The sequence below is a fragment of the Neodiprion pinetum genome, chromosome 5, assembly GCF_021155775.2.
Source record: "Neodiprion pinetum isolate iyNeoPine1 chromosome 5, iyNeoPine1.2, whole genome shotgun sequence".
Lineage (NCBI taxonomy): Eukaryota > Metazoa > Arthropoda > Insecta > Hymenoptera > Diprionidae > Neodiprion > Neodiprion pinetum.
In genome coordinates, this window is record NC_060236.1 from 7,411,748 (window position 1) to 7,436,724 (window position 24,977).

At 41.0% G+C, this 24,977-nt stretch overlaps 1 protein-coding gene and 1 long non-coding RNA gene across 2 annotated transcripts in view; one reads left to right on the forward strand and one right to left on the reverse strand.

The window, feature by feature from the left end:
• Positions 1 to 2,796: 2,796 nt before the first annotated feature.
• Positions 2,797 to 24,977, reverse strand: part of LOC124219625 (uncharacterized) — a 105,804-nt gene continuing 83,623 nt past the window's right edge. The window contains exons 6-8 of the long non-coding RNA XR_011177246.1: positions 20,707 to 20,769; positions 20,310 to 20,605; positions 2,797 to 2,953 (exon numbers count right to left, since the gene is read on the reverse strand). This is a non-coding gene — a long non-coding RNA (uncharacterized lncRNA). The remainder of the gene's footprint in view (positions 2,954 to 20,309; positions 20,606 to 20,706; positions 20,770 to 24,977) is intronic.
• LOC124219620 (protein prickle) overlaps positions 12,237 to 24,977 on the forward strand; it is an 80,771-nt gene continuing 68,030 nt past the window's right edge. Inside the window, exon 1 of the mRNA XM_046627453.2 lies at positions 12,237 to 13,798. Within this exon, the coding sequence (XP_046483409.1) occupies positions 13,674 to 13,798 (125 nt within the window). The 5' untranslated portion in view covers positions 12,237 to 13,673. The remainder of the gene's footprint in view (positions 13,799 to 24,977) is intronic.

Sequence of the window (24,977 nt, forward strand, 5' to 3'; positions counted from 1 at the left end):
TTTAATAAACGAATAAACTCGGAAAAACATAATCGTTGTAGTTTAGAAAAAGCAATAGAGAGGAAAAAGTACAGGTTTGTCGGTAGGACATTGAAAATCAATCCATTTCCGTTGGAACCGAAAATTCAAATTACACGGTACATGTCAATTTTTGATGCCAATCATTTGGTTATATGTTTCAAATTTTTTCTCTTTTTTCAAATTAATCGGATTACATCTATAAATAATGAAATATCGTTAATTTATTCATTCTCCAAAAATTCAATCTCACTCACTCAGATAAATACTTTTGTTTTTTTTGACCCGCAGTATCTTCATACTTTTTTTTCTCAAATATCTGTGTCTTGAGAGTGAATCAGTAAATTTTCAACTCAAAATATTAGAAACTCATAATTCTTTTAACAGATTGATCCAGTATGTTATTATTTTATTAATCTTTGCTAAAAACAACATCAAAGTCGAAGAGTATATATATATATATATATATATATATATAAGTAATATATTATATAGGTATAATTCCACTATTGTATCATACGTACTTTGAGGGAATTAGAAGCGAGCGAAATACCCAGCGCAGAAGTGGTCCTCGACGTTTATGACGGTAAGGAAAAATGAGTTAAGGCCTCAATACCTTCGGTGTCCCTTTTCCTTCGCTCTTTTTTCCCGTATTTTTTCCACCTCTCCTATTTTCGCCGTCGTCGTCTCTTTCGGCCAAAGGATCCCCGGAAATTCTCCCGCTACACACATACAGCACCGGTAGCAATAAGGCGACGTCCTCCCGAAGGATCCTTGACGCAGTTTCCTTTCCGCTGCTCAGCCCTGGGCGGACGGTCCGCCCGTGTAGCCTCGTGAAATATTATTTAATTAACCGGGAGCAGCGTCTTGTCAGCTATAAATAGTCCCTCTCAGACTTCGCAGCGGACGAAACGCCGCGTCTCGTCGAAACTCGGCCCTTTTTTATATACCGGGCGGGAAATTGCCGAAGAACGGTTTTTGGTATAACAAATTTAACAGTTATGCGTCCCGCTGCCGGTCGCCATATTTTATACAAACACAACTTTACGCATGTTCAATTTACACAGTTCTCACGTTTTACGATTTGTTGATTTTATACATCGCTTCTTGCCGCTCGCGGCCGACGCGGTTTTTTCAAATACGTTACACCGACTCGGTAGGATCTTACGTTTGACCGAAAATTTTGTCCTTTTGTTTTATTTTTTTTTTCTTTCCTATCAATTGAAAAATGTGTACACCGCAAAAAAAGAAATACTCTTAAAAGGATATCGGTTGAATCTAATTTCGAAAGGTCGGTCTTCAAATTCCAAATTTCCTTGTACAGTTAAATCAAGTTTATATTTATTGTGTCAAATCGTATTCTTAGGAAATGAGTTATTATTTCTACGTTGATTAAAAATCAGAAATTCGTTTTCCAGTCTTTCGGATTTCATTACTTTACAATGATAAAGTGGATTGGATTGATTTGTTTACAATTCTAGCCTGCACAGTTTAAAATATGGATCATATCTCTTTCCACTATTTTATGATATTTGCATCAATTATTATTCGTATAATGGGTTCATCCCGTTTAAACTCAATAATTAATAAGTAAATAAATAAATTTAAAGAACTCGAGAGGAAGATGCAATTGTTATTTTTTTTTTATTTATTTTTTTCAAGTGTTATTACACTACTCAACCGTATTCAATAATGCAGACTTGATCCTCAAGATGCCTGATCTTGTAGGGAACTAATTTGTTTACAAAGCTTTTCCACTGTACAAAATCTGTTGTTCAGTAAATATAAAAAAATAAATATACAAGAAAAAGCTAAAAACCAGCGACGTCTCAATCGTAACAACAGATAGACGAAGATCACGACCTCCGGTATTTTAATCAAACGAAAGCTTGGCCCAATCGGTTTACCCGTAACGAAAGACATTAGCGTTTGTATTATCTTGGCACTAATTAACGAGTATAATAACTTTACTTTATTAGGTCCCGAGTTTAATTGTAGAGTTTTTTTCTAACTCCGTATCCCCCTCCCCCTGCCACCTTTTCTTCTTCTAATTCTTCTTCTTCTTCTTGATTTTATTTTCAACTCGCTACACCAGCTCATTCCTTCTTCCATCTCCCCTGCAGTCCTTAAAAGCAAGGATACGAAGTTTCGGTAAGCGTGTCGCCGTCCCCTCAGGACCGATTTCCTCTCGAGTCAGAAGAAGAAGACTTTGTCGTTCCTAGCTGCGTTGCGGGTACATAATCAAGCACCAATACCAGAGAACGAGTCAGCATTAAAATGAGGGGATGCGGAGTAAACGTCGGCGATAAAACAATCCTCTGCATAGCCGAGTTCGCATTCGCCTAACATTTATCGGTCGCGAATAGCTCGAAGAGGACTTTCCCCGGAACGAAGGAATTTCCTTGGGCAATTAGCCAGATTACTTTCCGGGCTCATTTAAATCCCGGTTTCTTAACTGCGGGCCGATTCAACTTGGCGAGGGGAGGGTTGGGGGGGTGGGAGGGGGATTCACCCGTATTTTCCAGATTCTCGCCGCAGGAGACAATTAAAGGCGGAAATTCTCAGGCGCAGAAAGAGAGAGAGAGAGAGAGAGAGAGAGAGAGAGAGAGACGTGCAATTCAAATAAAACTTGAATTCACCGCAAGGCTAATCGACCAAAAAGCGCATCTCTTGCGGAAATAATACCAACTACGGGTCCCGAAGTTAGGCGGCTTTGTGCGCTTCGGGGTGACGGAAGTCTCGTAGCCTTTAAATGCCTTCGACCTGCTCGCCCCCTGTTTTCACCCCCTGCGCCTGCATCGAGGGGATTTTATGCACGGTGCAACGGAGCTTCCTGAGCCGCGGTGATCAAGCCTCGCAATTACGAGTGCTTTACCGAATCGAGGGGTTGCTCACTTCTCGATATCGCAAATCCGCGCATCGCGCGAAGCGATTCCTGCGAATTATGGTAAAAATCATTAAAAACTGCTGAAAATTGCTGAAAAGCGTTCAAAATTTAAGCACGAATCGGTTTGGAAATCGATCGGAAATCGATTAAAATCGTTTGAAGTCGTCTGAAATTTTGTACGATTGTTGAAAATCGCGTGAAATCTTGTCGAGTGTCTTGCAATCGTTCGTACAAAGTAAAACAATGCGAGAATCGTGTTTGAATCTGATGGATTATACGTTATGAGGCTACGGTAAGGCTCAAAAGTATTTTGATAATGTGAAATTGGTTATTATTTTGATCTGTAATTTTTCATTACGTTAACTTGATTTTCGAGAGAACGAGATATAACTTTCTACAATTATGTAGAACATCGAATTTCTTTCAATAAAAAATCTTATTCATTTTCATTGTTTATGTTTGTTTGTAACTGACCTAATTATTATATTTGTCAAAATACTTTTGAGCTCTATTGTAGGTCTGTTTAGCGGATAGAGAGATGTTCTACACTATTTTTTAGTTAAAGCCTTGTTTAACTAAAAAAGTAGAGCAAACCTCATAAACTGATTTTGCGTTGCAACAACCAAAAAGTTATCGACGATAGCGCAAAATGGTTAGACGTGCATCGTTTTTCCTAATTCCAACAATATTCAAACAGTTTTTCTATCGATACCTGTTTTACTCAATTTTTCTAATTACCGTAACAAATGAAACTTTTCTCAGTGTATAAGGTATATTATGGGTACAATATATATATACTTTTCGGATTTATCGATATCCCGTCGCTTTATCGTGAGTGCTGTTTACTGTTTCTCAAATTATTATACAACGTTCGGACCGATTTACTTTTATTGCCGGTTATTCTCGCCCCTCGTTTTTCGCCAGCGAGCCTTCCGCCGTTATTTACAACAATTCTGTGACTGAATAGAGAGAAATGGAAGAGACGGATCATTTTACAGAGAAGGGAAAAACCAGTGAAAATAGAATTCAATCACTTCTACGTTTGATAAATTAATTCTTTCATTTCATTTCATTCTCGACTCGAACGAAGCTTTTAAATCACTGAACGAGTATCCGAACAAGTTTATCCGACTTGACGGTATTCGAACTACTTATCTATCTTCTACTAGTTTTCAATCACAGTTACGAATATATTCGAACAGTATATGAAATATACAAATTGTACTCGATTCGTTGAAGATATACAAAAATCATATACGCGCTCGCAATTCAACGTATAATTTTGAAAAAAATGACGAACATAGTTTCGGGTCGTATGAAATGTCGTCAAAAATGATAAAAAGATTTTTACACCGATGCGCGTAAGTGTCACAGATGAATCTTTCATCTCTGTTTCATCTGTAAAAGAAGTTTCGGTAACGCCTGGCGCGTGGGTCGCTAAAAGTATGAAAGAAGGTAAAAACCGGAATAAAAAAAAATACGAAATAAAATAACCAGACCTCCGGGATAACGTCACGTGCACCTGTTTTTCATCCGGCATACTTAGGTATACGCTGTATACGTATACGTATACATGTATAAATATATACGCGATGCATAATTCATGAATTCAAGAATGGAGGAAGTGGGGGGGGGGGGGGGGGGGAGGAGGAGGAGGCAAGGAGAGGCGTCAGATAAAGAGAGAGAGAGAGAGAGAGAGAGAGAGAGAGAGATTCCCGTGAAAATGAAGCAGCTCGGTTATTCCTAGGGTAGGTAGTCAGGTATATATATAATATATATATATATATATATATGTATATAGCTTGGTTTAACAAGCGAAAGCACAAAGCGTGATATTAGCCTGTCACCGCGTCGCGCCCGACTTTCATTCTTATTTATAATAGTTATAGTCGAGGAGGAATGGGAAAAAGTCCGGTTCCGACCACCCAACGACCCGGGGAAATATCCCGGGCCTGATATCACCGTCTGATTCACCATTCCGTGCGGGATTTGACGTCTTGCCAAAATCCCAGCCCGCCGAACCGTGAATCGGGAGCTTTGTAATTTTTGCGTGTGTAATTTTCATCTTTCTCCATTTTCTTTTTATCATTTGAAAAATGACTGATAGCTGACCGATATTTTCCGGGACACGTAATCGTTTCGATAACAGATCGAGATCGGTTTTCTGCAATACGATATTCAACGTATCTTGCACGCGTGATATGCCTGAAGAAAGAATAACTAACCGACGAACAAAAAAAGCTTAGCTATTTTTTTTTTTTTTTGCAACGGACTCGGCAGAGAAAAATTTATCGTAGGAGAAAAATTTTCAGGTTGGTTAACGATACCGAGGTAGTTATGAAAATACGTAAGATGGGAAGGATAACCAACAACAACAATAACGACAACAATTAGTAGCGATCGAGCGAAATATTTTGCAATGAATTATATCTAAACAAGCAGCAGTCATTTTTAACAAGTTAATAACTAATGATCGGGTGTGATGTTCTAGGAAAATTCTGAGATTTGTTAATTCTTCTTCAAATTTTGTTCTGTCGCCATTTTTGTATGATTATTTATTTAATTGTGACCAAAAGTTGAGGAATACTCTAAAAAAAAAAACTGTGTCTACATTTCTATCGAATAGTTGAATTTCTTTCAGAATTCAAACGGTTTGACCGTTCGTACGGAATTGAGGACGTAAGTAAAAGTTTCTAAAGTGCCGGGACCCGTTTTTTTTTTTTTTTAGTTTTTTCGAAAGCGACGTTTTTCGTAATAATAAATATACAATAGACACTCAAATTTTATGATCGTGGGATTTAAAAAACGCGATATTTTAGGATATGATATTTTAAACCGATGTTCTGCATCCGTGCAAAGTTTGTCAGTAACGAAAGTTGGAAAAAAAAAAAAAAAAAATAACGACGATATATTTCTGAGTAAAATTATTATTTAATCGGTGAAATTTTCCCTTAATCGTATAACATAATATTATTCATCTGCAACGAGCCAGAGTCGACCGCACGTAATAAAAGTTCGTGAAAAACATATATATGGGGGATTCCGTGACAACTCGATCAAGATTTTAAGTCGATGTCTCAGATTAACTTTGTAATTTTTTGTACGAAAGTACACGACGAAAAACGCAGTCCCGATATTTTTCAGAATTTTTCGACCTAGCATATTTCAAGTGTAATTTAAAAACTCGAAACAAAAACCTCTACTTTCTAAAATTGGTAAAAATTCAGAAAAATCTTACAATTTATAAGAAAATTTTTGACATCTACTCAATAATGGAGATTTCACGACTTCAAAAGATAATTAAGAAGAAGAAATATCTGTCGTTATTCCATTGCATTTTTGACATAAAAGTGCAATCCGATATTAATAATCTTTCTTTCTGTTTTTATTATTTATCTTTTTTAGTTACGAAATCTCCGCATTTCAACGGGTGTTAAAAATTTTCTTACATTCTATCAGATTTTTCTCAAAGTTTTTAAATTATACTTGAGATACGCTGGGTCGAAAAATTGTGAAAGAAAAAAAAAAAAAAAATTGGGATCGCGTTTTTTGTCACGTATTTTCATACAAAAAATTGTAAATCTGATCTGACACATGGACTTTGAATCTTGATCGAGATGTCATGGAATGCCCCATACATTTATGCACAAATATAATGTTTTACCGCACAATACATATCTTGGTTTGAAATTGGTGGGACTTTCCCATTCGTATTGCTTCCGGAATCTAGCAAAGTTCTCCCGTTTCTCCCGAAATTTTTATACGAAGAGGGTTTATTTCCTGGCCTGTTTTCCCGTCGCCCATCGTAACACGGTGATGCTGCAGGACCGCAGCTGATGGGAAAACCCGGGCATTGTCCTCGCGTCTAGGAACCGCGGCGCCCGCCGCCGAGACTCGGCGTCTGGCATTCCGGCGCCTGGCGTCTCGACGCCGACTCGGCACTGCTCATCCTCTTCCTTCCCGAAGGATAAATCGCGAGATCCTAGATCAGGCTGCTTGGTGGCTGTCCCGAATAACAGGCCTGAGTTTCTTCACTCGGGTGAAAATGAAGGGACTAGAAGCACGAAACTTTATCGTTACTTGAATTAAGGGGGGAGTACAAGTTGGACGGTCTAAAATCATACACTGAAAGAAATTTATAGTTACTATTTTCATTTTTTACCACGATCGAAAAATTAGTTTTATAGCTGTCACCGGAAAGTCTAATATTTGTTGCTATTCTTTCTCATTACGATCGCTGTTGCTAGATTTTCTTGCAACCGTTGCGAAAATTTAACGCTCGTGCAACGATAAATTGACGTTAAAGCCTTGTTTAACTAAAAAAGTAGAGTAAACCTCGCAAAGTGATTTTGCGTTGCGATTAGCAAAAAAGGATCGAAAATAGCGCAAAATGGTTAGGCGTACCTCGTTTTTCCTAATTCCAACAATATTCAAACAGTTTTTTTAACGATACCTGTTTTACTAAATTTGTCTAGTTACTGTAACAAATGAAATTTTTCTCAGTGTACCTATTCTTAGAAGTTTCTGTTTTTGAAAGAAAATGCAAACATTTAGAACAATTTGAGTTTGAGGATTTTGTTATTCATAGTTTCAATACAGTTTTGCGAAAACTGACCATAACTGTAACGATTGATCAAATACGGGAATTATTTGTCAGTTTTAAAAAGTATTTCACTAAAGCTAAAATATTGCTATCCCGAAAAGAAAAATTATCAAAGATCTTGAATACGGAATTTTTCTTCTCCACTCATACCGACAAAGTAGACTATATCTTTCTCGTTATAACCGAGTCGTAGAAACAGAGAAGCAAAGCGTAACAGGCATAGGAATCCAGCATCGCGGAACTGGCAAGACATAAACCGGGTTGAAAATTGCCCCGCTACTTTTTTGAAAAGGTCAATTAGTTTCTTCGGTTATTCAGCGAGTCGGAATCTCAATGCTGTACAAGCTCCTCTGAGCCAAGGGTCCAACATTGAACGAGAACGAGCTGCAGGTATACCAGAGATCAGTTAACTGCGTTGCACACCGGTAGAGTAATAGCGAAGATGCTTTCCGAGCATTTTCTTGCCTCGAGGATAGGGAATCGAAGGTAAGAAACCTCGGAAACGATGAACAAATAAAGTAAGAAGAGAAGTAAAAAAAAAATAAACAATAAACCAAACGCCTGAAAGCACTGCAGAGAAATAAAAATACCGCGTGCAATGTGCATACGAATCGCACCAATTTTCTATCTAGGCAATGGCAATGATCGCTGTTTCGAGTTTTGCTTGGAAATAATTTTTGCTAACTTGTCCGTGTCGTATACATATATATGTGTAACATCGCCGGGCAAAACTGTGGTTCCTTATTAGTCGCAGTGAAGTTGGAATAATTTTCTACGAGGATTGTAACGTGAAATCTTCCTCAGAGAAGACGCGCCTTCGTACAAGCGGTGCGTGTAACGTTAAACGGAGAACACAGATTCCAATTTAGATTTCCGAAGCATCTGCGGTGAATCTTGGAGCTCGTGGATGAATCTTGCTCCCCGTAATCCTTAACCCGCGACTTTATACGTCTACTACGTGAGAAGATGCCTTTAATTGCCACAACCGGCGGTTGCACGTGTAATATACTTTATGTATGAACGCGTATAATATATAAATATATATGGCTAGCCAGCTGATGCCTGAGAGGAAACTTCCTTGAGGACGGTTTTAAATTCGCGACATGCAAATATTTTTTTTTTTTCGAAATGAACCTTGACGACTTTTGGTTAAAACAAAATTCACGATTTTGGGAATGATTAAGTTGAATCAGGTCAATATTGTAACCCTTTGGTGACGGAGAAACGTGAAAAAAAAGTCTAAAGGATTCGTTGGTAGAGCACGATTTTTTACGGTTTTTTTATATATAAAAAAAATATATATATAAATATATAGCTACTTTATGTAAGTATTTCGACTTTTTAAAATGGAAAAACTGTAACGTACATCAAATTGTGTTCAGAGAATCATACAAGCTGACATTGATTTTGTAATTATATTATTCACGAATCGCCTGGATTACAATCTTTATTCAACTCTTAAAGATTGATTGAAAAGAAGAAGAAATAAATTTTTGTAAAATTAACACACGTCGCGTATATTTCTATACATGATAAATCGATGCTAAATTTTACGTGATAAAAAACAAATGTCAATAGATATGATTAAGAAAAAATGCGCTGTGTTATCCACCAATAAATAAGATTGAATATCGATTGCTCAACCATTTCGATAAAAGCTCGGGGTTTCAATGTCTTTCTGTATTTCAAAGCCAAACCTTTTACTTATCTGTCCGAACTGCAAAGATTTTAATAAAAAATCATCAAGCCTGATTTGTGAAAAAAAGAAGACCTCGATTTGTCTTTGTACAGTGAGAAAAATTTCATTTGTTACAGTACGCCTAACCATTTTCCGTTACCGTCGATCCTTTTTTGGCAATCGCAACGCAAAATCGGTTTCTGAGGTTTACTCAACTTTTTTAGTTAAACAAGGCTATAAGGCGCGATTCGCTTTTTAAATCCAACGCGTATAATAGCTGTGCAACAACGCGTTCCAATATCTGTAATTGCAGTTACACACATTTACGGAGTGGCGATATTTCACCGCGTATTTCCAGCCCCACGGCTGCACGATCGGGGAACGGGAGAGAAAGATAATCTCTGTTTAACAGCGGGCTTCGCGTGTGAGGCGAAAAAGCTCCGCGACCCCCCCAATGCAAGCTTCGCGAAGTACGGTATGAGGGGGACGGGTTCCCTTCCCGGCATGCCGTGTGTGCGAGGGTGCAGGAGGGAATTGCAAGTATGATCTACCGCGCTAATATCTGAACCCCGCGCCGGGCTGGCAGGTCCTAACGATGTTTTAAGCTGTAATTAATTTACTGCCCAGCCCCTTACCTACCTTCCGCAGACCGATATCCACCGCCCTTGGACCTAGCTGGTCAATACCGATACCGGACTTAGACGAGGAGGGGGGAGGGAATTCATTTTTCACCGTAACGCAACGTTTCTTCCCTTCTTCGCGCGTTTCTCTTTCTTTCTTTCTTTCTTTTTTTTTTTTTTTTTTTTTTAGTCACGTATAAAACTAACTTTCATTTTCTACCTAGAACTATATTTTTCGATTGTGGTTTCTCCCAGTGCAGAGCTCCGAACTATGTGAAAAGCAATAAGCAAAGAGCTGATTGTTGAATAATGTTGGATGAATTTCCGCGATAAAAGTAAGTCCGCGTCTTATATTAATCAGCATTTTAAAGCGGTGATTTTGTGAAATTTGGTTTTGCTCGGTCCGCCCAACTCTGCTAATTTCGCTCCTTTCAACTTTCGTTCGCTTCTTATTTCTACAATTTTCCAACGATCATCGCCGATGATGCGGGGTTGCACATTTAAATTGGTTCATCCCGGACGAGTTGCCCGCCTCCCGCGATGCTCGGACTCCTGTAATCTGGACTCACGATCATCGGAAGCATGGAATTACAGACGCCGTTTGCTTTCATCGGCATTTCCTTCCTCGGATGAATCTACGACCCGAGACTCGAGATTCCAGCTTTTTCACCGACTGGACTGGACCCAGGTAAACCGATTCTAGAGCCAAGGGCTCGGCAACATTGTCTTGGAGGGATTTTTTTTCTCCTCAGCTCAACTCGACTAAACTCAGCTCAGCTCAGCTCTCGTCCGAACGAATGGCCACCGCTATTTTCTCGTGGCGCTTGGCCAACCATGGCTTTCACTTCTTTTCGGTTCTGACGCGATCACCGTTGACCACCTGAATCCATAATGTAATATTATTATTGTCAGCTCCCAAGACCTGACCAAGGGCTTTAAGACAGAGGTGACTGTTCGTGCTTCGTCCGCTTCCAGGTGTCGATTATACGAATTGTCATTTCTTTTTTCCACTTCCAATGCTCGAGAGACGGAGAATTGATTTCCTCGTAAATTAGTCACCGCGAAAATATTGCCGCACGATTCAAGTTTGGAAAACGGAAAGCATGCAGAATGAATTTCGCCTTTGTACAATATAAAATAATTGTAAATCTGTTGAATGAAAAAAAAAAAAAAAAATAAGAAATAAAAAATTCTTTTGAACAAGGCTGTAAAAATTCGCTTACAATATCGCAGCCAATTTACATACCTACTCGTTTAACGATATTACAGCCGTAACTACCTGTGTTTTAATAATAATTTGGTCAACAGTTTGGAAAACGTTGCAAAATACTTAAACGGTATTGCAACAAAATATAACGAGCGTAGGATGATTACATCGTGCGTTTGTAGGACATTGTAAGTTTGGTAAGGTTTTCTTTTCTCCAATAAAAAAAAAAAAAACGAGAGAAGAAAAAACAATGTACGGCTAGTTTAGACATTAGTTTCGCAATTTATACGTTATATGGAAAACGGAAGGTAGCGGAAAAAAGAAGAAGTAATTATCCTCGTGCTCGGGGTTACAGATATTACACGAGTGATCAATTTATAGTTGAACACGTTAAATCGAACATGTTCAAAGTTCGAAGCAATAAGCTGGGCAATCATATTGCGTAGAAGATTTCCAAGCATCCGGAGTATTATACGATAATAGGGCTTACCACCGTGCATCGTACCGCAATTATTATATATCGTATAGTACATCGGGCGATTCGTACATACAACAGAAAATTAATCCGACACGGTTCTCAATAAAATTATACACACACACACACACATTCGTACACAGCAACCACATTAAACAATCCGTGCAGAGCAATGAATACCGGTTTTAGTATTTACCAACAGAATTGAAAAAAGGTAGGCTGATATTTCATCGCCGATACGAATTGATAGACTCACAATCAGCTGTTTGATTAAGTCGCGTGCAACACACTTGACATTTTTACCTTACGTACCTACAATGTTGTACCTACACTCAGAGATATTTTTACTTCCGGTTACCGCTCAGTCCGTGACTATTTTCATTTTTTGCCACGATCGAAAAATATAGTTCTAGGTAGAAAATGAAAGTTAGTTTTATAGCTGTTACCGGAAAGTCTAGTATCAGTTACTATTCTTTCTCATTACGATCACTGTTGAAAATTTTTTTCAAAAACGACTTCAGATTCGAGTTCGCGAGTGTCGATTTTTTCCTCGAGAGCAAAAATGCTTCCGCGTCCCGAATATTTTTAATCTCGATCTATTTTAACCGGACTCTCGGCACTCAAACAACACAGACGCACACTCGCGGAGTTGTTCGATGGTATAGGTGTACGTACGTCCCTCCTCGTTGCTGCTATAGTAAACAGTGGTAGCAGGTTGTAAGAGTCGTGCCGCAGTCGAGTGGAGGAATCGACATAGCTGAGAGATCGGTTCTTTTGCTCAGTCAGTGTCGTCGACACGTTCGACCGAAAGTTATAGCACCGGTCATCCGATCATCGTCATCTCGTGTACGTCTGCAAGTTACCGTAGAGCCGGTTGAAAGATTCCTCGAAACGTGCGTTGCGAGTTAACCATTGGTTTCACATCGGTGTTGAAAGTTATTCGGTGATAAATAATTGTGATAGAGAAAAGCAAAATTTCACCGTAAAACAAAAAACGCGAGTGTGTGTGTGATAATTAAGTCGGTGCACAGTTTTTTAAAGCAATTATGTGCAACACACGTGGCGATTTAATTTGCAATGATACACGACGATGCCGTTAATTTGTTGCATATTGTAACGGCGGAGTGAAAAGAATCGTTATCGATCGGATATAGAGGATTGTTTCTGTACAAGATTTCTAATCTCTCTGGCATATTGTTAATTACATAGACACACGCACAAACACACACACACACACACGTGTAGAAGGGACCAGTCGATTAAATTTCAACCTTTTCGTGGCTGATCGATCGCGTGCGTATACCTTGTACACGGTGAGTTTAACGCGTGGGCGTGTTATACCGCTTAAAAGCATACTACGCGAAGTGAAGTGGAGAGTGAATAAATAGATATAAATAAAATAACAAGAAGAACATGAAAAACCTCTTAATTAACTCGGGGAGCTGCTTTACGAGCAGATAAGAAGATGTTTAAAAAATTCTATGAAAATACCGAGATATCTCAGATTTTATCCACCTCTCTTTCCGTCTCTTTAGACATACTTTCATAAACCTCGATAGTCGATCGGTACAAGGGCGGAAATCGTTAGTCTTCGAAAAACTTGGCTTGTAATTAAAACGAAACTGCGGCAGGATTAATTGCGTCATTCTTTAAAGGAAGGACCGAGTTTTTTTCTAAGCGAAGTTGTAATTCATCCGAGCCTTTTTCGACCGGGTATTGAAAACGAAGGTCGGCGCGATTCGAGCTGTCTGCAACGGCTGGAAGAGAGATCCGAGTCCGTGATCGGTGATTCGCCTTCGCGTCGCTGTTCCTGTATATAAATAACGCTGCGCAGTTTGTCTCTTTTCCTCGGACGGCAAATCGCTGTGGATAATTTGATGCTCGGTGAGGTAGAAGGATAAACAAAGTGTCGAAAAATAATACAGTGAAAATGATAAATCCGATCATCGCAGTCGCCTCAATTGGATCGAGCGCCGAATTACTAATTTTTAAATTCAAGATTCGGAGTCACGGTGATAAGCCAAAGTGATTACGCGGTTGCGCAATCCTCGGGCGCAAACTGCTGCTGCCGCAGGATGACGTAACGCAGATATTGATATAATAATACGCGAACCTTCTACACTGCTCGACGTGTAAGATATACACGCACATTTCGACACTCCTTCACACAATAACTCAAGCAACGATGCAGGATACCGGTATAAAGCGGAGCAGGTCTTCAGGCTGGATCGGCAATCTCAGATCAAGGTCTCCGAATCTCACATTTTGCAGGTTGAGCAGAGCCTGGAGCAGTCTTGACCACGTTCACAGGTAGAGTTTAATTTTCACCAAGAAGCGACTCATGAAGCGAAAAATGTTACGCACGTTGTAATTCATGGGAATTCGGGTTTAGTGTAAACTGGACGAAAAAGCAGCCGAGACATCTCGGACCCAGTTATCCAGAGTAATTGAAATACCATTTTGGAGCGGTCTGCTGACGGGTGGTTTGAAATTCCAGTTATTACGGAGCATTACGGGATTAATAAACTGATTAACGCGGCCTACCCGGAGCTGCGGGCCTTTCTAACGCTGTCATGTGTTAAGTGCTCCGCGCTTTGATTCTATCGGGCAACACATGTATATTTCATGTATTCCGGCCGGTTATTATACCGTTTGTATCCATCATTCTTGACCGCTCCGCGTCTGCTCTGACACAGCGATCCGCGCTCGGTGTTTCGAGGGTGATTTCTCAGGATAAAATTACGCCGCAACTTCGTCTAACGAGTCTAATCGTAGCTGGATTTAAGTAGCTCTTCTGCTCATTAGCGTATAAGAATTTCAATAACATTCCTATTTCGTGCTTCGTGTAATTAACAACTCGTAATGTGTTGACCGGTAAAATTCAACGCCATTTTCGTACCGATCATCTACAAACGAAGCACGATGATTCGTTATTTCGACGAACGGCATGGGAACGAAATTGATTACCCAGAGTGGAAATATCCGAATGATTTAACGCAGCGATGAAGTGTGAATATGAAACCACGGTGCGCGAGAACAAAAACAAAAATCTACAAAAATGAGAAAATCAAATAAATCCTCAACACATTATCTCATAATATAATCCCGCGATATTTGAAGAAACAATTCTAAATTCGGTCCGCGTTCCAGAGATTTGTTCTTCGTCATTAAACCGTGTGCCGTCTGCTTCTTTCACCGTTTTTGTTGTTTTTTCTTCCTTTCCTGTTTTTTTTTATGCTTCCTTTCTTCAAAGCATCATCAATTCGTTTCCTCTCGAGAGTCCGACTGCAACGAAAGAGGATAGAAGAGGACAGCATCTCCGACACCACTGAAATAGTTTCTTTCGCCACGGTATTTCTTGTACCGTGTTCCAAGATGTCTTTCAAGCTCCTTAATTTAACAGAACGTCCTAGCCGTCCTAAGGCGAGTTTCATAGAACAAGGAGATCAAAACAGGCATCGAAGCCTCGTACGCTAGGCAACATTCCATTCAAAAAAAAAAAAAAGACAATCCGAGCAGATTGAAAATATCTCAAGGTATACGAGTATATAAGCTAGTGCTTTTTCGCGGTCTTTCATACGACAGGTTTATATCCAAGTGGATTAATGGGAAAGTGTGGTAAGTTCCGCTCCTGTTATCAGCTGTTGTTCCATATCTTTTCTTCTCATTCTCTCCTCTTCTTCGCTGCATGTGTTGCGAGCGGTTACATGTACCGGAGAAAAAAAGAGAGAGAGAGAGAGAAAGAGAGAGAGAGAGAGAGAGAGAGAGAGTCCCAGTTTCATCGAGCTTGGTAATTCTCCTCAGGGAATTTTCGCAGCATGTTTTCTTGGTGTTGCTCCTTTCTTGCTGAACGTAACGCGCTTCCTTTTGTCTCTACATCCAACACGGGAGATTTGAATTCTAGTCAAACGATAAGGCCGCTGCTATTCGCCGTGAGCTTATACCCGGTTGCCGATGCAGTCAGTGAACCCGCGGTGGTAACGCGGCAGACCGTCGACGTACAAACGTTTCTTAGGGGCGTGTATCTGTACTGCGGGATTCTACGTATCCGTAATACGTATGTACAAATGCATACACACGTACGGAGTACGCATGGTACAGCTGCTGTTGCGTCGCGAACTCGCGATTCCTCGAGGAGAGGAGAAGGAAAGAAAGAAAGAAAGAAAGAGAGAGAGAGAGAGAGAGAGAGAGAGGCCGGATCCTTAAGTCAGTTAATACTGGCGCGTTATAGCCTGCCGCAAGAAATATGCCTGTGTCTTATATTGCCGTGTCTTGGACCCAGCGTTTACCCTTCAAACTCTCTTTGTAATAACTTCGAGCTTACGGCTTGTTCCCGTTGCAGTTATTAGCTACCCTGCCATGTAACGTCCGCACCTTGTACGCTTCACCGATGACAGTGATCAACAGCTACCGCACTGAAAACGCGTTGTCTTTATCGAAATTAGACGTGTTTTAACGGTTTTATACAAATCCAACACGACGTCCACTTTACGAAACCTTATGGAACAGAGGACGTTAGGTATCGACGATCTGATTCCTCGACATTCCATTTCGTTCGTTGGTTGTGGAAAGATCGAAATAAAAAGAGAGTCATACGTCGGTTGATAACCTAATAATCGATAGACGTTTGAAACTTTGAAACTGATTTACCACTTTTGCATTACTCCAATTTCGATTGAATGTTTCAGACTCTTATCGAATCTAAGATACCACGAGTTTCCAGGATCAGGAGAAACATGACGAAACTTTTAAAAAGTAGTATTTCAATTCGGTAAATCCAAATGCAATCAATCTCGACATTTGATGATGTAATGGTGCTATGATAGACCAAACAACTGAACAATTCCCAGTAGAGTGTATAACACGTGGGTGCAGCCGGCGTTTCAACTTCCAAAATTAATTACCTCGCGCATTCGACTCGTTACTTAAACACACAAAGGCAAACACAAGCACATACGAGAATTTAAATTCAGAGTTGGCTTCTTAGTTGACGTACACGTAGGTACGAATTGATCGAAGAGGAGAGAGAATCGTTTCGTTTGTAATATGTGGAACACGGTATCGCATTACGCTCAATTGTTTTCTGCCACGGTTGTAATCGAGGCCATAGGTGCCACACGTGTTTCCGTTTACTTGTGTGTACATGACACCCATAACGCAAAGTGTTCCCAGCCTCCGACCCTCTTCAGCCTCCAGTCAAATAACAAAAGTATAGGGTGTCGAATTTCTCTTACGGTACGGAATGCTACGGACTATTTTACTCCGAGTATCATGTATATATGTATAGATACACTACACGGTGCACCATGCGGAGCTCTTGGGATTAGAAATCCTACACCTCGGTCATGCTTCAGGCTTATAAAGCGAGTCTTATACCGACTTATTTCAAACTATATCGATCATTTGATTTGCAAGGCTAAAAATTCACAAAATACTGTTTTCTCGGCGATCAAGATGCTGTATAGGTGACGTATACGCGTCGGAAATAATAAACAGCCACACGACATTTTTTTCTACTTATTGGAGGTTGTAGACCGAATGTCAATACAAACAAGCCACTTGTTTGTGAGGTAAAGACGACGAGAAGTTCACAGCTTCAAGTTAGTTCAAGAAGAGACGGTAAAGACTGTGTATAAACACACTCCCGCGGCTACGCGTTGCAAAATTGTTGCAAATCGCAAAATCTCATTTATTGAAAATAAACAAAGAATTGAGCCCTGAGAAAAGAAACGAAGACCAAGAATGGTGGTGGTGTTTTTTTTTCTTTTTTTTTTTTTTTTTCTTTTGCGAGAAATGACAATCTTGAAAAACGTTCTTCAAATGGCGTTTAAGGGTTGTTGGCAACAGCCGACACCCTGTAGTTTATGGTTTTATAGCCGAACGTGGTAAAGTTTATGGGAAGAAAAGCGCGGTGTTGGAGTTAGTGAGAAAGGTGTTCGCATTGAAAAGATCAGGTGAATACCCTGCACCGGTAGCAGGCGTCAAGTAGTCGCGTCGAGGGGCACTTTACGATATAAATGGGTTTAATAAAAGCGAGATTTTTCCGCACGTTGTATAACCGAGTCAAGTAACGGAGAAGAAAATGACAGGGAAATCCACTCGACTTAAACTTTTCCCGAGCACTTTACTTAGCCTCCGCTGCTCCGATCCACACCCTCATTTTTCACCCCGGGGGTGCGGTTATAATGATCATTTGGTGACGCGCAGCGCCGAACCGCGTCGCCCTCGAAGACCTTCGACCCCTGATCGCCCAGGATTAATTCTGAAATTTTAAAACATCCTCGTCCGCTCATCGACCTTCTCTGAGTCCTTGACGCCGGAGCAGCTCGACTGGCGGTTACTACAAGGTGCACTGACTGCACGCAGCTAATCTCGTGAAGGTGTGCGTCAAAACAAGAGTACCAGCTTCCTTCGATAAATGAGAACAGGATCAGCGACCTCTGGCATCGCGGATCTCCGTCAGGGGTTCAGTAGTGTAGTAGTAGAAGTAGAAGAAGAAGAAGAAGAAAAAGAAGAAGAAGAAGAAGCTTCACCGCCACTTTGGAAGTCCGTGAAAGCCTGGTAGTACGATCCATGAATTGAACGATGTTCGTGATTGCATGGAAGTTACGGACCCTGGTCGATCATAAATGGACGTTTACGAGGAGGTCTAAGTAGAATGGGTCCCTCGTTGGTAAAAATTGTATAATCGCGGACCGACTTCTCCGCGTTCTTGTAAAATTCATTTTTCCCCGTGAAGCTTTGGCGTGCCCGCGTAGTTATCTCAAAGCGGTTATGGCGCATGGTGTACCAAGGTACCATATACACCGGCCGTACGACGTGACTGAACGAATCGTCGTACGTACGTACACGCAGTAGGCAGGCATTTCGGTGGAGAGTATGTGAATGGCATAAGAGCATAAGGAGGAGAAGAAGGAAGAGGGCCGAGGACGAAGGCGGAGGGACAGGGACAGGCATGCGGCCTCAAGCTATGCTGCTTATGTGGTCAGTGGTTCTCTCTCGGTGGCTACCAGGATTTGGTACCTTCTCACCAAATTAACGCACCGCGAGCACCATCCGATGACCCTGTTTCCAGCTTTCGCCAGATTCGAGGGACCGGCACATTCCGCTCCTCTTTGATCCTGATCATTAATGCTCCACGTGAATACCCGAAAACCTGCCTCACCGCAGGAATCCGAAATATTTCAAAAGGGACACGTCGTCCGGAGAACTTGTAGACTTATTTTCGAGTACCTTGCCATCTGGACATCGATTATTATCATACCGTTGTACGATGTACACACCTGCCGACTGGAAGTGCATGTAAAGCCGTTGTAGAACGAGACTTCGCTTTAACAAAGTATCGGCTCATTGTCATTTGCCACAAGCACGACCTCACCAACGATTCGTGTACTTCCATACACGTTTCTTCAATGAATTTAAATGCAATTCTAAACCTGCAGAGTGTTATTACAGTGCCATGAACTACCTTTAAATCATCCGGTCATTCGCGCTATGTTTTCCGACAATCTTGGCCACATCGTCCGAGTGATGTGACATTGCGCATACGTTACTGCAGCCACGGACCCTGTACAATTATCGCGTACGCCGGGCAATGGGCCTCGGGCATTAACTGTACGGTTGGTATTTAAACGACGTGATAAAAACGGCAGTAGGCAGCTCGTACAAGTCAAGTCCCGCATCATGTGAGATACATTGATAGGCAACAGTCGGCGCGCAGCTTGCGATAACCTCTTCAGGATGCGCGTTGGTAGTTGCTGTAGGTGAGTAGGATGCTCGCAGTGTTCCGGTCCCATCGAATTACCGTTGATTGATATATACGCCGTTAATAAACCAGACCCATACACGTATGCCTGTAATGCGGGCACTCGGTCCAATCTTGAGTTATCGGATTAGCGGTAATAGCCGACGTTGGATGCAGGCCGACGCGATTAGCGCCCAATTCGAGACCCAGGAACACCATCGAGTAAGTCCGTAGATCCTTCCGTACCTCGTACGATTATCAGCGGGCAGTCGATTCAATTAGTCCGAACGATATCACGTGCAGTTGGTTTATTCGTGACACCGCAGTGAGGCCGGGATGACTACGCGATATTTCGAACCTTTCACGCACCACTCGATTAGAAAGGTGAGGGCCGTTTTTACCTACACGGCGGTAACGATAGTCTACGACCGGAGGCTCGTTTCGAATCTCCGATATGGCGCAAATGGCACGGGAGCAAAAGCTGCGCCTTGCACTTGTAACGGAGCTTGAAGATGAACAACAAAGAGCCTGAAGCGGGTGCATTTGCGAATGCGGTTTACGTCAGCTCGCTCCTATACGTTATAAACAATCGCTTGTTTTAACATCGGTATGAATCATTTCCTCGAAGTAAAATGTCGGCATGCACCTTCGGTACGAGAACGTGGACGCCTCTAACTACGGACTTCCTTATTGAGGAAAGAACTGAAACGTTATCGTACACTTCGGAGACTGACTTTATATTCGGTTCTGTGCTTTCTTTTTTATTTATTTATTTATTTATTTTTGCAGGGTTTATACGTGATAACGGTATGGATAATGATTGGATTAGTTGGTTAGCTAGCTAACGTTCCACGGAGTGACGAATGTCGGTCGGTTTGTATGTGTAAAAACGTGAACCGCATTCGCATAACGCGGGGAGAATTTATGGGGGTGAGTGATTTCGCACAGTGTTATATTGATCCGCGGGTTTTCGTATATAACACAACTTCGCCTCACGCAGTGTGAGATATATATATATATTTTTTCGTCTTTTTCTCTCTTCTCCTCCTTTTTCTTACGGGTATTTCTGCGGGTTACCTTAGAGCAGACAGAAGAGAAGAGAGGAAGAAGAAAGTGAGTTTGCCACGGTGCGCCCCGCTGCCTTCGGGATAAGTTTGTTAGCTCTTCCACCAGACGACGACGACGACGACGACTCTTCGAGGAGGGATGGATGGAGGGTCCTTCGGATACGCCAGAAATCCCCCAGAGGCTTCCAACTTCCCCCGGAGAAAGGTGTCAAAGCAAATACTACTCTCCTCGCTTCGATGCAAACATCTCGGTATATATCACGACCTGATATTACTGTCTCAATCCGAAACTCCGTCGTTGTATTACTACGTCGGAGTATTGTCGCGAAAATAGTAACTTCGAATTTCAAAAAGGATAAGAGGAAAAATACACATGATTTTTATTTTCTATATAAATCATATTATACCTTTTTGATGGTCCCCTTGTTTTAGCTCGTCCGTCACCGACAATCGTCGATCGTTATGCGGATCTGAAAAAATTACAATTTTTTTTTTATAAAATGACTCAGTTATCGTTAAGTTTTCATGTTAAATTTGAGTCTGGATGCTTTCTGACTCTTCGGAAAAAAAGCTTTTGACGTGTACAGAAACAGGAGGGGGGTTCACAGTAAAAGTGTTTTTTCTTCTACTCTCACATAATTTTTCGAACAATGTTTAAACAGGTTTGTTAAAAAAAAAAATTTTGCTTACCGAAATTTCATCTCGGTATTCATTGAACACACAATTATCCTTTAATCTGTTATACTAAGATAAAGACCCTTGAAGTTGAAAAAATACAAATCTTGAAATTAACGCTTTGTAATGTCAACCGATTCGCTTTTGTGGAACTGGCATCGACTAGTTATCGGTAATAAATAAACTGACATAAATTTCTGATATACCAAAATATGATGATGGGTTTAGTGATTCACGATCAATAAAATCACGGTTTCTTTCCCCTCCAAATCATTAAAAATCCACTGACTAAGGATGTTCGTTTAATTCATCAATGCTCTGCTCACAATACGAACGATCGTTATCAACCTTCGTTAAATTCTCGTCAAAACTGTGAGCTAAAGTAAGGAAAACACAATCTAGTTAACGCGTTAACGAAACAGTCGTATTTCTATTACGCAGGAAAACAAAAAAAAAAATGCTAATTTTACGTCACGATAAACTGCTCTTGAGCAAGAATCGCAGAAGTGAGCGTTATAATAATGCGATCCACTCTACGAAGAGATTCACACGTAATAAGCGTATACATGTACGGTGTATCAACCATGCACAAATTCAAAACTCTACCACAACTCAACCAAGAAAATACGGGAATTTTGTTAAAAGCTTTAACCGTACTTTAAATTGCTTCAATTTTCCTCTAGGCAATCGTATATTTTTCCTCTACCAGCTAGTCATTAAACTAAAGCACAGTGCATTATACGGACACGCGTATTTCCCTTTTCACTGGAACGACGATTATAATCGCGCAAACATGCGGAATATACGCCGATCTTTCCACATCGTTAATCGTTTCATCCTGCCAATTCGATCCGAATCAAAACCGATTTGACGCCGGTCGTAGTTTCATTCCGGTTTTACAATTTCTCTTTTCGGAAATTATACCGGAAATTTCACCCTCCCCATTTTCTTTTTTTTTTTTTTTTATACCCCTCGAAACGCGGAAGTACAGCGTGACGTTTTTGCGGTAGGGAACGCGAGATGTTTGAGACACCCTCGAAAACGATTCGAACTATAGACGAGGAGAGCCGCCTTTCATCCCCGACACCCCGTGACGCAGGACCTCGAAGAGTTTCGAATTGAGCAGTGCAACGTGTTCCTGCCCCTTCGCCTGTATATACGGTGAAAAATTACACCCCAACTTATTAAACGAAAAAGTTGAGAACGGCGTTTGATATATTACCAGAAATTTCTTCACTGCAGGGCAGGGGGTTAAAAACTCGGCGGAATTTCTTTCGTATTACTATATGTTATTATTATTATTATTATATATTATATTGTCGTATTACCGGGCATTTATCACTGGGTCCATTTTCGCACCGCGCGTCTCGGAAGGAATTTTTCAAGAACAATTCGTCAATGTGAAAAACAGCCCTCGTTATTTAGGCATTACTCAAACTCGTCGAGCTGTTGTACCCCTACTTTTGAACTGTTGAAATTTATCTTCCAGTGATACGGAAATTCGATAAAATTAATGTAAACTTCGCAGTATTGAATGGAAAATTTTCAAGCACGGAATATTATATTTTTAATCCCGATTGTTTCTGGACAGAATTTGAAATGTCATTTCCAGGATGAACGAATATCGGTTTGCTGAAGTATAGTGAAATATTTTCATCCCGTACGGAGATCAATTTTCATTAGCGGATAAATTTACCCTCTTGAAAAATTCAGCTCAATCCTCAACGATCGCGGATAATGGTAACGAACGACATTCGCGTTATTTTCGTATGCATAAAGTAAATAGCGGTGAGCTTTGGAAAGTTCGATTTATAGGGGGGTGGAGGGAGAGGTGAGCTTAAGATAAGCATTGGCTTCAACGCGGTACTTTAGGGAGCTTTCAAGACAAAGGGATATCTTACCAGATCCAGTGGTGCAAGCCCGAGAAACGCTCGTCGAATTCCGAACCGGTGAGAATCGAGGGACAAACTTGAAATCCGTCAGAAGCTACGCCAGTGATACTTTATCGTTGGGGATTTCGACGATTCTGTAGAGGCGGTGGAAATCCTGGGCGAGATTCAAACCAGGGGGATGGGTTTCCACTCTAAGGATGTACCAGAAAGAGGAGGACCCAAAAGATTCACCAGAATTTCGTCTGCTCAGCGGGAAATTCCCACCCTCGTTTTTTCCTTACCCTGTTTACCTCTAGATTGTTTTCCAGATTGATTCGTCCGGTGGTGGAATTTTTTTTCGAATTTTCAATTCGCCGACGAAATATAACAACGCCAATTTTACCGAACTCTAAAACCCCCGTCTGTGATAAGGCGGTTCTAATGTACGAGATCAAACTGTAAATAGCTCGGGCACAGTCGCTGAACAGCCCACCATTTATGGGATGTAAGCCTCGTATAGCGTCGACGTAACTTGGTATAAGCTTCGTATGATGGCCCATCCATGGGGGATCAGCCTGCATAATGTTCCGTGGAACACTGCTGGCTGATAGCTCACTCCGCGATCTCGGAAAACTTTTCTTTCCTCGCCTTCTTTCCTTTCGTTGTCTTTTCGCACGTCGAAAGTATCCATTACCCAGGTAACATGCCCAGATTTTTGAAAGCTTGAGGGATGCGGATCTTTACGGATCTAATGCAGTACCGATCATCTCACGATAGTACAAGCTTCGGATCGATTCCGAATTATCTTCAAGGATGAATCGGCTCCGACCGTTTGAATAAAAAGTTGGGACGAGGGATGAAACTGTTTAAAAAATCTTCATCGACATTATTTGCGACAACGATGGTGATTTGGAAAGAAACAACATCCCCGATATCTGTTTGATTGAAATGGAGCCGAGCAAATTGGAATGAAACGAGATAAGATATCAAAAAGTTGAAAATGATTAAACTGCGATGCTTCGGATCCAGTTCTAAAGGTTTTGTCCTCATTTCGGCCACTGTTCAGAATACAAAAATTTACTGCAAAACTAAAATAAAAAAAAAAAAATCAGAGAAATCTTCCATTATAGTGTAGTTTTTCGAATCGTTTATACGTCACTTAGCTTGTCGTATTCGAATTTGTTCGGATTCATTTCTACTACAATGTGGTAATATTGTTTTATTCGCGTTCGCCATTACGCCGAAGGTTTTTTGAACTGTTTTTCCCTCTTCATTTTTAGTTTAGACAATCAGGTTCATCCGTTCGCTAACAGGTCTGAAAACCTGAATATATGTATACATCCGTTTTCTTCTCAAGTGAAAACGGCGATGCTTAATTGAGCCTTCTTTGAGAGCTGAGGGGAGGACGGAGGACGTCTTAATTTTTGAAGGGAGAAAAAAACGTTTATCGAATGTCTTAATTCCGGTGATAAAAAACCCGGGGAACAATGAGTGGAGCCTGGCAGTTTGTTGAGCTTGGAAAGTAGCGTTCGGTTATATCCCAAGGATGAGAATGGGGATGAAACGGCTGCCCGAGTCCTTGTGAAAACGGAATCCTCTGCCCCTCCTCAGACGGAGCTGTTATTTTCCGATATAGTTTTCCAAGCACGAAGTTCGCCGGGACATTGAAATTCAGGTCGTATTTCGCTTTCCATTTCTATCCTGTCCTATCGCATTCCCTCATTCTACGAGCATTCGCCGTCTAACTCACCCTTTGAAGGTGCGCTCGGTTTTAATCCTGAATCCTGGTGCAGGTTCTCCTCCCTGCGGAGCACATCCGCCTTTGTCCGTTGCTGCGGGATTCGACCTTCTTTAATTTCATATCTGCCCCGCGTAGCTGGAGCGATGAAACTTGTTCAACCTTCGCGAAGTCTCACTAACGCATCGCAATATCGAACCAAAGTCGGAGCTCTTCTCTTTGCGGTTATTGTTCAGGCAAGCGCTGAGGGTTCGAGATATCGAAGCGAGGAACGAAATTTACTCTGTGATTATCGACAGCTGATACACCGGCTTTTGCAATACCTTTTGTAAATAATGTACTTCGGGATCGGGAAAGAATTCTTCGATGTGTTACTTCAGGCACTGCGCCGTTC